We start from the raw sequence: 14,944 nt of genomic DNA, 5'->3' as shown, positions 1-14,944 counted from the left end.
CTGGGCTCAAGTGATCCTCCTGCCTTTCCCTCCCAAAGTGTTGGGATCACAAGCGTGAACTACTTGTCCTGACTGGAAACAGGCACTTTTATACATTGCTGGTGGGAATATAAATTGGTGCAGCATCTCGAGGGCAGTTTGGCAATATCAATTAAATTTAGAAATGCGCATAACTGGCCGGGCGCGGTGGCTCACACCTGTAATCCGAGCACTTTGGGAGGCCGAGGTGGGCGGATCACAAGGTCAGGAGATCGAGACCACGGTGAAACGCCGTCTATACTAAAAATACAAAAAATTAGCTGGGCGCGGTGGCGGGCGCCTGTAGTCCCAGCTACTCAGGAGGCTGAGGCAGGAGAATGGCGTGAACCCGGGAGGTGGAGCTTACAGTGAGCCGAGATCGCGCCACTGCACTCTAGCCTGGGGGACAGAGCGAGACTCTGTCTCAAAAAAAAAAAAAAGAAGAAATGCCCATAACCTTAAACATAGCAGTTCCTTTTCTAGTAATTTATGCTACAGATACATTCCTGTGATCAAAAATGAGTTGCATATGAGGTTATTCAGTACAAAAGATTGGAAACAATCAGTATGTGAATGATGAAATAAATTATGGGGCATGTATACCCTGTATTTTGGTACATATATATCATAGAATTCTCAAACTTGACCATACATCAGAATTACTTGGAAGGTCTTGTTAAAATACATGTTGCTCCATTTCCAGAGTTACTTATTCAGAAGGCCTTGTGTAGGACCCAAGAATTTGCATTTCTAGCAACGGATGAAACCGATCCTGCTGGGTATAGGGAACCCACTTATCTATGTAATTAAATATTATGTAGCCTTAAACAACAAAGCCAAAGCATTTTATGGTTTAGAGGTCCTAATGAGGGGAAAAAGCAAGATATACAACAGTGTATATAGTATGCTGCAATTTGCATTAAAAAGGGGGAAAGAGTAAGAATACACACATGTTTACACATCCACACACTACAGTCATTTGCTTATATTTGCGTAAATATACATAGGAAGGATAAACAAGAAACTGATAGTAATAGGTGTCTTTAAGGAGGAAGACTCTGGCAGGGAGACGTAATTTAAAATCTTCCCACTATATATCTCTTTTGTAAATTTTGAATTTTAATTATATAAATAAAATGCCAATTTAAAAATAAATAAAAGCAGATTAAGTATGTTACAGCCAAGAGTGGTGTCTCGTGCCTGTAATCCCAGTGCTTTGGGAGGCTGAGGCAAGAGGACATTTGAGCCCAGGAGTTTGAGGCTGCAGAGAGCTATGATCTTAGCACTGTACTCCAGCCTCAGTGACAGAGAGATACCCTATAGACCAGGCACAGTGGCTCATGCCTGTAATCCCAGTACTTTGAGAAGCCAAGGTGAAAGGACCGCTTGAGCCCAGGAGTTCAAGATCAGCCTGGGCAATACAGTGAAACCTCGTCTCTACAAAAAATTTTAAAAATTAGCCAAGTGTGGTGGTACACACCTGTAATCCCAGCTACTTACTGAATAGTAGGCATTAGGATCACTTGAGCCCAAAAGGTTAAGGCTGCAGTGAGCTATGATTGCACCATTGTACTCCAGTCTTGGGTCTTGGTGACAGACTGATACCTGTCTCAAAAAAAAAAAGGATTTTATTTTATTTATTTTTGAGACAGGGTCTCACCTGTCACCCAGGCTGGAGTGCAGTGGCACGATCTTGGCTCACTGCATGCATCCTCCGCCTCCTGGGCTCAAGCGATTCTCCTGTCTTAGCCTTCCGAGTAGCTGGGGTTACAGGTGCCCACCACCATGCCCGGCTAATTTTTGTATTTTTAGTAGAGATGGGGTTTCACCATGTTGGCCAGGCTGGTCTTGAACTCCTGACCTCAGGTGGTCCTCCCGCCTCAGCCTCCAGAAGTGCTGGGATTACAGGCGTGAACCACCACACTCAGCCCATTCATACACTTTAAAAAAGTTACTTTGGGGAATAATTATTAATGTTCCCAACCATATTTGATAATAATAAACTAATGGTAATAAAAATAGTAAAATTTTAAAACTAAAGTAATGTTGTTTCCCTAATGTCTTAAGGTTCATAAGGAAAATCTTTTCATTTAATTTGAAGAAGTTTCTTTCTTTAGAGGCTCATAATCTGCCATGTGAATTAGCTATCGATATATATTGTTTCAGATGAAAGGTGTGATTTACATTCATTTAGAGCTTCATTAACATCCAAACACAGAAGAAAGTGGTTATCTGATTTTAGACTGTTGTTAATAAATGCTACTGTTTTACAAAGAGGTGTAGAAATATATTTTAATGGAGAACATTAATACCAAAGTGGTGTTATTAAACTATGGAAATTAAAATAATTTATGCATATAAATAAAATCAAACATATTGAATGATTTGTTAATAAATGGGTGCTGATTTTTAGATTTATGTAGTAATGGGAAGTAAGTTCAATTAGTGTACCATATTTCATCAAACATTAGATGTTAAGAGTTTTAAGACAAATACTTATTTTATGTGTCCCCAAGAAAAATGCTGCTAATTCAACTGTGATGTACTGTAAGTTGTAAGACTAACCCTGATTTGAGGAGTATTAAGATGTGAAAAAATATGTGCTTCTTAAAAGTGATGAACTGTAGAAAAAGTTTCAGAGATTTTTATCCACTTTTAAGGGTAAAATTTTCAAAAGTTAATGTTTAGACACTGAATTTTTCAAATTTCTTATTAGTAACAAATATCATCTATAGAGTATTATTTACAAAGAAAAATTTTACAATTAATAATTGAAGCTTTGGCCGGGCAAGGTGGCTCACGCCTGTAATCCCAGCACTTTGGGAGGCCGACGCTGGCAGATTCCCTGAGCTCAGGAGTTGGAAACCACCCTGGGCAACATGGTAAAAACCCATCTCTACTAAAATACCAGAAAATGAGGTGGGCATGGTGGCGCACTCTTATAATCCCAGCTACTCGGGAAGCTGAGGTGGGAGAATCGCTTGAGCTTGGGAGGTAGAGGTTGCAGGAGCCAGGATTGTGCCACTGCACTCCAACTTGGGCGACAGAGTGAGACTCCGTCTCAAAAAAAAAAACATAAATAAATAAATTAATGATTGAAGCTTCAATTGTATATTTCGTTTTTCTTTTCTTTTCTTTTTTTTTTTTTTTTGAGACAGGGTATTGCTCTGTCACCCAGGCTGAGTACAGTGACATAGTCATGGCTCACTGCAGCTGCAATCTCCTGGACTCAGGCGATCCTCCTACCTCAGCCTCTGGGGTAGCTGGGACTACAGGTACTCACCACCACACCTGGCTAATTTTTGCATATTTTTGTGGTGACAGGGCATGACATGTTGCCTAGGCTGGTCTTGTACTCCTGGGCTGTCAAATGATCCACCTGCCCTGACCTCCCAGAGTGCTAGGATTACAGGCATGCGCCACCATGCCCAGCCTAATTGTATATTTCTGACTGCAGAAACTCATTTGGCTGCCTTTATCCAATGCAATTTCAAAAATCATCCATCCATTCAAAACCAACCTAGATTATTTGCTTAACTTCAATGTAAATACCATATTCTTGCTACTTACATGAATTGGAAGTGAGGTTAGCACACTATATGAACCCTGTCATGAGTGTGAAGTACTCTCAAGGAGTTAGCTAGGGCTCTTTTGATTGCAGCCATCAGACTTCCACTGGAGCTATACTGGGGGAGCAAAGGTGTAGGATACTTAATTCTACAGATTCAGGGGTGTTAATGGAATCTGAGGGCAGAGGTTTAGCTGGGCTCCATTGTAAGAATCAAACTTCTCCTTATCTGTCATCTCTGTTCCCTGTGTGTGGACATTGTTGAGCTATTTTCTTCCTGTAGGCCAGCATTCCCTACTCCCAAATCCGGGGATAGAAATATAAATACTGCTCCAAATTTTCAGATTTGCATTTCCATCATTCAATAAAGCAGCCAAATTAAGCCTGGAATGCTTTGGTTCCAGTTCCAAATCCTACTTCCAAATCCAGAGCAGCATTTTGACCCAGCTTAGGTTACATGCATCAGGTGTCTGTCTGTGGATGAGTCAGCTGTGGCCAGGGAGTAGGGTCATGTTAAGAACATACCAGTTCCCAGCCAGGCGCGGTGCCTCGCACCTGTAATCCCAGCACTTTGGGAGGCCAAGGTGGGTGGATTACAAGGTCAGGAGTTCAAGACCAGCCTGGCCAACATGGTGAAACCTCATCTCTACTAAAAATACAAAAGTTAGTCGGGCATGGTGGTGCATGCCTGTAATCCCAGCTACTCAGGAGGCTGAGGCAGGAGAATCACTTCAACCCAGGAGGCGGAGATTGCAGTGAGCCGAGATTGCACCATTGCACTCCAGCCTGGGCAATAGAGTGAGACTCCATCTAAAAAAAAGAACATATACCAGTTCCTGCTGTAAGTTTATAGATGGAGAAAAAAAATGAAGGATAGTTAATAACTGAGAATTGAGAATTGTGAGCTAGGGAGAGAGACTCTTGGCTCCCTGCTTCATGGAGCCTTTCATATTTCCATTTAGGGATTACAAAATACTTTGATGTCTTCAAGATCCATGAGATAGGAGTATATTATAAGGATGGCTTTTCAGCCAGGCGCGGTGGCTCACGCCTGTAATCCTAGCACTTTGGGTGGCCAAGGTGGGTGGATCATTTGAGGCCAGGAGTTCGAGACCAGCCTGGCCAACATGGTGAAACCTCATCTCTACTAAAAAAAAATACAAAAATTAGCTGGGCATGGTCGTTCACACCTGTAATCACAGCTACTTGGGAGGCGGAGGCAGGACAATCACTTGAACCCGGAAGGAAGAGGTTTCAGTAAGCCGAGATGGCACTACTGCACTCCAGCCTGGGAAACAGAGCAAGACTCTGTCTCAAAAAAAAAAAAAAAAAAAAAAAAAAAGAATGCCTTTTATTAATCAGGTAACTAACATATTTAATTGGGTCTAACACAGATAGTTGTTACCTCAATTTCATATTGTAGTAACTTGTTTTAGAGGGACTCTCTACTACACTTGGAAAATGAACATAGTTTTATCTCAGTCAAAATGTTGTCAAGGTATTATTAATATTTAGTTTAACTTTTAACAAAGATGAAGCGTATCAAAGTTAAAATTGTATGTGTCATTTTTTAGCATTTTCAGTTACAGAAACCATTTAGGGTGGATAACATTGTGTAGTAGAAGTATGAGGTTAGGTTCTACTTAACTGACTTGATGTATTATAACTTTATTCTGTTCCTTCACATGTTAAAATCTTACAAGTATACCACACGTTCAGATGCTCACTATGATTAGATGGTAAACTACTAGAATTAATTATCTTAATAAATTATTAGAGTAATTTATTATTAATTTAGTCTGTGCAAACATGGATAACTTTCAACCACTTAGGAATTCTGAAAACTTAATTTCTCTTCACATGTTCTCTTCTAGTTCTAACACTAAATTTATTTTTGTTTTTACTTAGTTTAATGACATGTTTAATAAGTTACTGGGTAACAATGAGGAAACCTAGCCCTGTCTATTCATTTGGGTAAGTTCAAATTATTTTATTTTTTGCTAACTTATGACTACTAAAATATTATTTATAGTAGACAATAAAGAGCTAGCTAGAGTATTCCTGGAAAATAAATGCTGCGTACTTAGTGAAATGATGATCAGATAGTGAAAATAGATAGGCTGGGCACAGTGGCTTACACCTGTAATCCCAGCACTTTGGGAGGCTGAGGCACGCAGATCACCTAAGGTCAGGAGTTCGAGACCAGCCTGGCCAACATGGCAAACCCCTATCTCTACTAAAAATACAAAATTCATCCGGGTGTGGTGGCGTGCACCTGTACTTCCAGCTACTTGAGAGGCTGAGACAGGAGAATCGCTTGAACCCAGGAGGCGGAGGTTGCAGTGAGCCAAGATCATGCCATTGCACTCCAGCCTGGACGACAGAGCAAAACTCCGTCTCAAAAAAAACGAAATAGATAGAAAAGCATCTTCCAAGAAACAAACATTTAAGGTATAAATCATATTAAAATGAAATGTTCACATTAGGTTTTTTACATTTTATAAAGCAAATATTTAAAGTTCACATTAAGTTCTTTAATATTTTAGGAATTTATTTTAGCTAGAGCAAGTACAAAGGATTTTTATGTTAGTGTATCTTCTAGATGTTAAATAAATGTGACATAGTTTAATACTAGGCAGTGGTAAAGATGGATTTTCATCTGAAACTGGATTTGTGATAGCAATGGGTCAACAAATAATTTGAGATTTGTTTCCATAATTTTAAAAATTACTGAGGCCAGGTGTGGTGGCTCACACCTGTAATCCTAGCACTTTGGTAGGCTGAGGCGGGAGGATTGTTTGAGTTAGAAGCCAGCCTGGGCAACATAGTGAGACCTGTCGCTACAAAAAATTTTTTTAAATTATTGTACATGGTGGTATATACCTGTGGTCCCAGCTGCTTGGGAGGCTGATGTGGGAGGATTGCTTAAGCCCAGGAGTTTGAGGCTGCAGTGAGCTATAATTTCATCACTGCATTACAGGTGGCAAGAGTAAGACCCTATCTCAAAAAAAAAAAAAAAAAAAAAAAAACTGAAAGTTGAAAGGAAATAATCTTTTATATTAAAGGTTTAAAAATGTATTTTTAAAAATGAGTTCCTTTTAGATTCTAGGAAACAACTTGAAAGAATTTTACTTTATTATTATTATTTTTACCTGAAGAGGCATATCAACCAAGGAATTTTACTTTAGTAAAGAAACTTTTGGACCAAACTTACTCTTCTTTTCCACCATACCATTCATTGGGACTATATTCTTTTGAACAAAATTAGGTTTTATTAAACAATGGGAAGAAGTAAATATAAAATTTTAATGCAAAATAAGGATTTTTATAAGTCATAAATCAAAATGAATTTTTAAAAAATATTTATTATTTTTAATTTTATTTATTTTTTGAGACAGAGTCTCACTCTGTCACCTAGGCTGGAGTGCAGTGGCGTGATCTGGGCTCACTGCAGGCTCTGCCTTCCAGGTTCAGGCGATTCTTCTGCCTCAGCCTCCCGAGTAGCTGGGATTACAGGTGTGTGCCACCACACCTGGCTAATTTTTTTTTTTTTTTTTTGTATTTTTAGTAGAGATGGAGTTTCACCATGTTGGCCAGGCTGGTCTTGAACTCCTGACCTCAGATGATCCACCCACCTCTGCCTCCCAGAGTGCTGGGGGATTACAGGTGTGATCCTTCACACTTGGCCTTTTTTTTTTTTTTTGGACAGTTTTGCTGTGTTGCCCAGGCCGAAGTGCAGTGGTGTGATCTTGGCTCATTGCAACCTCCACCCACCAGATTCCAGCGATTCTCATGCCTCAACCTCCGAGATATCTGGTATTACAGGTGTGCACCACCACACTCAGCTAATTTTTATATTGTTAGTAGAGATGGAGTTTCGCCATGTTGGCCAAGCTGGTGTCCAGCTCCTGGCCTCAAAGTGCCAGGTCCAGCCTGTGTCACTGAAATTTGATAGAGTTGCATTATCACTATGATGATCAGTTGTAAGGTGTAGATATATCCATATAAGGAAATCTGTCACTGCAAGTTACAGAAATCTAACTTAGTTTGGGGCCTGGCACGGTGACTCATGCCTGTAATCCCAGGACTTCGGGAGGCCAAGGTGGGTGGATCACCTGAGGTCAGGAGTTTGAGACCAGGCTGGCCAACATGGCGAAATGCCATCTCTACTGAAAACACACACAAAAATTAGCTGGGTGTGGTGGCAGGCGCCTATAATCCCAGCTGCTTGGGAGGCTGAGGCAAGAGAATCACTTGAACCTGGGAGGCAGAGGTTGCAGTGAGCCAAGATCATGTCACTGCACGCCAGCCTGGGCGATGGAGCGAGACTCTGTCTCAAAAAAATTAGTTTGGGGAGTCAGATGCAGTGGCTCATGCCTATAGTCCCAGCATTTTGGGAGGCCCAGGTGGTCGATCACTTGAGCTTAGGAGTTTGACACCATCCTAAGCAAAGAGCGAGACCCCGTCTCTACAAAAAAATACAAAAATACAAAAATATGCTGGGTGTGATGGGGTTTGCCTGCATTCCCAGCTACTCAGGAGACTGAATTGGGAAGATGACTTGAACCTGGGAGGCAGAGGTTGCAGTGAGCTGAGATGGTGCGACTCTACTACTGCCTGGGTGACAGAGCCAGACCCTGTCTCAAAAAAAAAAAAAAGAAAAAAGAAAAAAGAAAAATGAGTTTGGGGGGAAAAAATGGGAGGACTTTTATAATTTCTATAACCAAACTACTATGGGAAGACAGTAACTGGTGCAGGCACTAGACCACTGAGGACATTGTCATTTTTTTTTTTGCCTCCCAGGCCCGCTTTTCTCTGCATGTCATGTTCAGTCTCTCAGACGACTTTTCTCCTCCAGTCTGGAATGATACCCTAGCAAGACCTTAATTCACACCTTCTCACCTTCATCCTAGAGAGGAAATAATAAATTATGACTGTTAAAATGATATTTTTTTTTTTTTTTTTTTTTTTTTTTAGACGGAGTCTTGCTCTGTCGCCGAGACTGGAGTGCAGTGGCCGGATCTCGACTCACTGCAAGCTCCGCCTCCCGGGTTTACGCCATTCTCCTGCCTCAGCCTCCCGAGTAGCTGGGACTACAGGCACCCGCCACCTCGCCCGGCTATTTTTTTGTATTTTTTACTAGAGACGGGGTTTCACCGGGTTAGCCAGGATGGTCTCGATCTCCTGACCTCGTGATCCGCCCGTCTCGGCCTCCCAAAGTGCTGGGATTACAGGCTTGAGCCACCGCGCCCGGCCGACTGTTAAAATGATATTTATGGTAGGCAATAAAGAGCTAGCTAGAGTATTTCTGGAAAATAAATACTGCCTAGTTCAGAAAATCATGAGAACTGTTGCTTGGGCCAGCTTGGAACAGGCATCAGTCTTTATAGATCAGTTACTGTGGATAGAAGACAAGGCCATGTAAGGACATGACAGCTCCCATTTTGGCTCACTTGCTTAGAGTGAACAGGAAAGAAAGGAGGAGTTAAGCAATAAAGTTAAACACTCAAATATAGTTGCAATCAGTCACATAGCTGAAGTATCACATACATCTGGAGACTTCAAAATCCAGTTCTCTAGGCCTGAGAACTATCTAGAATTTCAGACTACCTTCTTGATAGCTTCACATGGATGTCTAATTGGTGTCTTAAACTTAGGAAAAAATTCTTGGTTTCTTCCCCAAAAACCTATTCCTTTGTAGTTTTTCCCATCTCAGCAAATACCATCAGCACTTTGTTGCTCAAACAAAAAATTCTGGGAATTTCTGTTGATTACTGTCTCTCATCACCCACATTTAATCTATTAGCAGATTAATTATGTCAAGGTAACCTACAAACACATCCAGAATTAACCCCCAATCCCATTTCTATCTCCACTACTGCCATCCCAGACCAGGCTACTTTGATTTGCAGCCAGTGTTTTTCTTTTTAAACCTATATCATATTATCACTGTCCCCTTAAAACCATCCAGTTGTTTCCCATAATACTTAGAATAAAATCCTAACTCCTTTTTCTAATTTACAAGCCCCTTATATGATCAGGACCCTGCCTACTTTTCTTCAACTTAATCCTCTCATGCCCTCTATAGGACACTGACTTTCTTTCTGTTGTTTGAACGCTACTCATTCCTATTTTAGGGCCTTTGTATAAGATCTGCCTGATATGCTCGTCACCTGATCTTTGCAAGGCTGGCTCCATCGTGTTATTTGTATCTTAATATCACTAAATGCTAATTTCCATTAAGTGACGGAACAGCCCAATCAAAAATAGTCATCTGGTTAATCTCTTGTCACATCAGACTACTATAATTCTCTGTACAGAACTTACCAAACCAGGTATTTGTTTTTCTGTCCCTACCCTTTAAAATGTATATTTCATAGCTGGGTGCAGTGGCTTATGCCTGTAATCCCAGCACTTTGGGAAGCCGAGGTGGGAGGATCATCTGAGGTTAGGAGTTTGAGACCAGCCTAACTAACATGGTGAAACCTTATTTCTACTAAAAATACAAAAATTAGCCAGGCGTGGTGGTGCGAGCCTGTCGTCCCACCTACTCATGAGATTGAGGCAGGAGAATCACTTGAGATGGGGAGGCGGATACTGCAGTGAGCGGAGATGGTGCCACTATACTCCATCTTCCATCTCAAAAAATAAGAAAAAAAAAAAGTAAATTTCGTGAAAGTAGAGACCCTGTCTTGTTTTCTGTAATATCTTTTTGCAACTTAATGAATTTTAAGAAAGGAATACATTTGTATAGCCACTATCTGGATCATGATATAAAACATCACAAGTCCCCCAAAACCTCCCTTCATGTCCATTCAGACCCTACCAGAAGTAACTGGTAATGTGACCTCTAACATTGCATATTAGTTTTGCCTGTTTCTGAGTATCCTGTAGATGGAATATAGTATGTGCTATCTTGTTCATTCTTGTTCTTTGCTATCATATTCCATTATATGACTATATCACAAATTGCTTAATTGTTAAGGACATTTAGATGACTCTCACTTTTTAGCCATTATAAATAAAACTACTTCTGAACATTCTTGTATATATCTTTTAGTGCACATATGTACCCATTTATGTTGGGTATGTATCTTTGAGTGGAATTAGTTTGGATTTGCATGTTCATTATTAAAAGATAAGATAATACCAAACCGTTTTCCAGAGCAGTTTTACCAATGTATACTCCCACTGGTAGTGTTTGAGAGTTGCAGTTGCTTCGTGTCCTTGCCAACAGTTGGTATTGTCTTTTTTTTTTTTTAATCTTTTTTTTAAGGCAGCGTCTCACTTGGTCACCCAGACTGGAGTGCCGTGGCGCGACCTCGACTCACTGCAACCTCCGCCTCCCACATTTAAGTGATTCTTGTGCCGCAGCCTCCTGAGTAGCTGAGACTACAGGCATGCACCACCATGCCTGACTAGTTTTTTTTATTTTTTTATTTTTAGTAGAAATGGGGTTCCACCACGTTGTCCAGGCTGGTCTTGAACTCCTGACCTCAAGTAATCCACCCACTTTGGCCTCCCTGAGTGCTGGGATTACAGGCATGAACCACCGCACCCAGCATTTTTTTTTTTTTTTTTTTTGAGGCAGGGTCTCACTCTGTTGCCCATGTTAGAGTACAGTGGCATTATCATAACTCATTGCAGCCTTCAACACCTGGGCTCAGGTGACTCTCCTGCCTCAGCCTCCTGAGTTGCTAGGACTACAGGCACATCCCACCATGCCTGGCTGATTTTTAACATATTTTTGGAGTCAGGGGTCTCACCATATTGCCCAGGCTGGTCTTGAACTGGCTTCAAGCGATCCTCCCACACCCCAAGTAACTGGAATTACAGGTGTGGAGCCACCATGCCCAGCTGTTACTGTCTTTTTTATAAAGGCCATTCTATGGTATGTAGTGGTATTTCATTGTGGTTTTAAGTTATTTTCCTTACAACTAATTGAGCACCTTTGCATATTTTGATTAACCATTCAGATCACCTCTTTTTTAAAATGCTTGTTAAAAATCTTTTAACCATTTTCCCTTTTTCTTTATTAATCTGTAACAGTTCTTTATATATAAGTATCTTCTCCTTCTCTTAGTTGCCCTTCTTCTTAATGGTATCTTCTGATGAATAAAAGTTTTAAATTTTAGGCCGGGCGCGGTGGTACACACATGTAATCCTAGCACTTTGGGAGGGTGAGGTGAGCGGATCATTTGAGGTCAGGAGTTCGAAACCAGCCTGGCCAACATGGTGAAACCCCATCTCTACTAAAAATACTAAAATTAGCCACGCATGGTGGTGGGTGCCTGTAATCCCAGCTACTTGGGAGGCCGAGACAGGAGAATCACTTGAGTCCGGGAAGCGGAGGTTGCAGTGAGCCGATATCGCGTCATTGCACTCCAGCCTAGGTGGCAAAGTGAGACTCCGTCTCAAAAAAAAAAAAAAGTTTTAAATTAAACTTTTCGGGTTGGTCCTTTTGTGTATTTGTTAAGAAATCTTGGCATGCCCCCAGGTCATAAAGACACTTTGCCCTGTTATCACCTAGAAGCCTTACTGTTCAATTTTTCATATTTAATCCTACAATCCAGTTGGAATAGATTTTTTTGGTATGGTGTGAAGCAGGAGTAAAGGCATATTCTGGAGTGCAGTAGTGCAATTCGGCTCACTCCACCCTCCATCTCCCACGTTCAAGCAATTCTCATGCCTCAGCCTCCCAGGCACCTGGGATTACAGGCGCACACCACCACGCCCAGTTAATTTTTTGTATTTTTAGTAGAGACGGGGTTTCGCCATGTTGGCCAGGCTGATCTTGAACTGCCTCAGCCTCACAAAGTGCTGGGATTGCATGTGTGAGCCACCGCACCTGGCTCTTCTTTATTGCTTTTATGTGCCACCTTTTTCACAAATCAGATGACTATATATGTGTAGGCCTGTTTCTAGATTCTCTTTTCTGTACAATTTGGTGTATTTGTACTTGGATTAGTACCATACTATGTTAATTATTACAGCTTTGAAATACTTGTTGATATCTGGTAGTATAAATCTTCCAGCTTCGTTCTTCTTCAAGATTATCTTTGCTTTCCTTCACGTTTTGCAGTTCCATATGCATTTTAATATCAGCTTCTCAAATTCCACAAATAACATTGGTACATATGCATACTGTTTTTTCCTGTTCTTTTTTATTTTTTCAGTAGCTGGAAAAAACACTTAATTTGTATTCTATTATAACCTACTTTTTTCACTCACCTTTTTCCATGTCAATAAATACTTTTTTTGTTTAATAATATATAAACAAACAGTTATATTATTGATTCCAACATTTTTCCTTTACACATAACAATGTGATGTACAGCCTTAATTTTTTTAATTTTTTCTGTGCCTCCATGATTATTTTCTTGAAAAATTTTAAGCATTTATACTTACCATAAATATTGAATACCGTTAGACTATGTGTTGCAGGGAAAACTAAAACAACAGTTCCTGGCCTCTGGCTTATAGTCTAGGGATTATAAAATATGCTCATAATGTCACTGTAATTATGTATAGAAATGAGAGGCAGTATAATAAGTGGTTAAAATATGAACTCTAGAGTCAAAGAGTGTCTGAGTTTGAAAACCTTCTACTTGCTAGCTATATGACTCTAAACAGTTACTTTTCTTCTTTATGTCCTAAATTTCTTATCTGTTTGAAAAAAAAAAACTGAGCCAAGTGTGGTGGCACATGCCTGTAGTCCCAGCTACTCAGGAGGCTGAGCTGGGAGGATTACTTGAGCCTGGGAGTTCAGGGTCCAGCCTGGGCAACATAGCGAGACCCCCATCTCTTCAAAAAAAAGAAAAAAGTGGATAAAGTAATTTTAAAATGGGGTTGGGAGGTTTAGATGAGGTAATAGGTTAAGTACTCTGGTGTCTAATGCACAGTGGGTCAATTAAGTGTTGTTATTATGATTGTGATTATTTCTAGAAAAATAAGGACTATAAGTGCGTCCTGGTAATTGTCTTTTTTTTTTTTTTTTTTTTTTTTTTTTTTTTTTTTTATAATTTTAAAGTATTTCTGGGAAGAGAAAGCCTCTGGCATGGGCTGAAGGTGCTCTCTCTTCTGGGTCCTGGGAATTATACAAATAGGTACTCTTTGGAATCTGTGATTTTCATTGTTTGTTATTCTTCTAGAAACCCTAATCTGCTCTAACAGTGTTTGGCTCATAGTAGACAGCACCTATGTGTATTAAGTGAGCAAATAAATGAATGTAAATGTGTTCTAGAGAGACTGGTTTGTGAATTGAAAGAATTGTGATGATCTAATTAATGTTTTGGTTTCAGATTTGAAAGATTAGAAGTCCTGGCTGTATTTGCCTCCACAGTCTTGGCACAGTTGGGAGCTCTCTTTATATTAAAAGAAAGGTACATTTGTATATGATATTACTCTAAATCCCACCTATGACACCTTTGGGAACATGAAAGAAACCCGTCAGACACATTTGCTTTCAAGGGTATGAAAATTTAGATGAGCAGGGCTGGAGTTTTGATGGTACAGTTTTTTTATGTTTCAGACATTTTCTTCTGTTTCACTTTTTTTTACTTCCTTAATGCTGCTAAATTGAGTCAGAAGTGGTTGTGAATGAAACAGAGATTCAGTCAGGCATGTTTGATGCTTATTACACACCCATTGAAATCGGCTTGGCAGAGAAAGATTGAATTACATATTAAGGATAATTTGTGAAAAAAGAAAACAACTAAAAAGGATAATTTGTGAGTCTCCTTGCCTCATCACTGCTAATAGTTAATAGTTATATTACTAAAAGATTTTGTGAACTTTAAGGTGGGTTAATGATATATTTAATAAAGCTTTTTAAGTTTACAATTTATAGGACTTATTTAATACATTTTTATTTATTTTAGTGCAGAACGCTTTTTGGAACAGCCCGAGATACACACGTGAGATTTTATTTTCGATATATAATTTACTATTGATTCTTAATTATTAATTGATGTATTATTAAACAGTTGGCCAATGTCAGAGTTCAGACTGTGGCAGCATAAGTTTTTGCTTTTATTTCACAAACAAAATTCCCAAATACCAAGACTCCATTTCTTTACCCTTAACAGTTCCCAAGTTCTAAATATTTTTATACTGCACAGGAAGGCCTTTCTATCTTGGCTTCAGGCTTCTCATTATTTCCAAACCTAGGAAGCACTAAGCCAGCTTCCCCTAGTATTCTGTAATTTCAAAATCTTTTCATAGCACCTATAGAAAAGAGAATTGGACCAGGCTCAGCGGCTCACACCTGTAACCCCAGCACTTTGGGAGGCTAAGGCAGGAGGATCGCTTGAGCCCAGGAGTTCAAGACCAACCTGGGCAACAGAGTGAGACCCTGTC

The 14,944-nt window shown here is 39.9% G+C and overlaps 2 protein-coding genes across 3 annotated transcripts in view; one reads left to right on the top strand and one right to left on the bottom strand.

The window, feature by feature from the left end:
- The window catches only part of DPY30 (dpy-30 histone methyltransferase complex regulatory subunit), a 937,477-nt gene that overhangs the window by 166,041 nt on the left and 756,492 nt on the right, over positions 1 to 14,944 (bottom strand). The gene's annotated exons all lie outside the window — the stretch shown is intronic.
- The window catches only part of SLC30A6 (solute carrier family 30 member 6), a 59,279-nt gene that overhangs the window by 13,395 nt on the left and 30,940 nt on the right, over positions 1 to 14,944 (top strand). Inside the window, exons 5-7 of one of the 2 annotated variants that reach the window (XM_050754142.1) lie at positions 5,495 to 5,560; positions 13,888 to 13,968; positions 14,467 to 14,502. In XM_050754142.1, coding sequence (XP_050610099.1) covers positions 5,495 to 5,560; positions 13,888 to 13,968; positions 14,467 to 14,502 — 183 coding nt within the window. Of the gene's footprint in view, positions 1 to 5,494; positions 5,561 to 13,887; positions 13,969 to 14,466; positions 14,503 to 14,944 lie in introns of those variants that run through there. The other variant, XM_050754143.1, reaches the window with a different exon arrangement.

This window comes from Macaca thibetana, chromosome 13, assembly GCF_024542745.1.
Source record: "Macaca thibetana thibetana isolate TM-01 chromosome 13, ASM2454274v1, whole genome shotgun sequence".
NCBI lineage: Eukaryota > Metazoa > Chordata > Mammalia > Primates > Cercopithecidae > Macaca > Macaca thibetana.
Note: the sequence above shows the minus strand (reverse complement) of the source record. Positions and strands in the feature narration are given on the sequence as shown.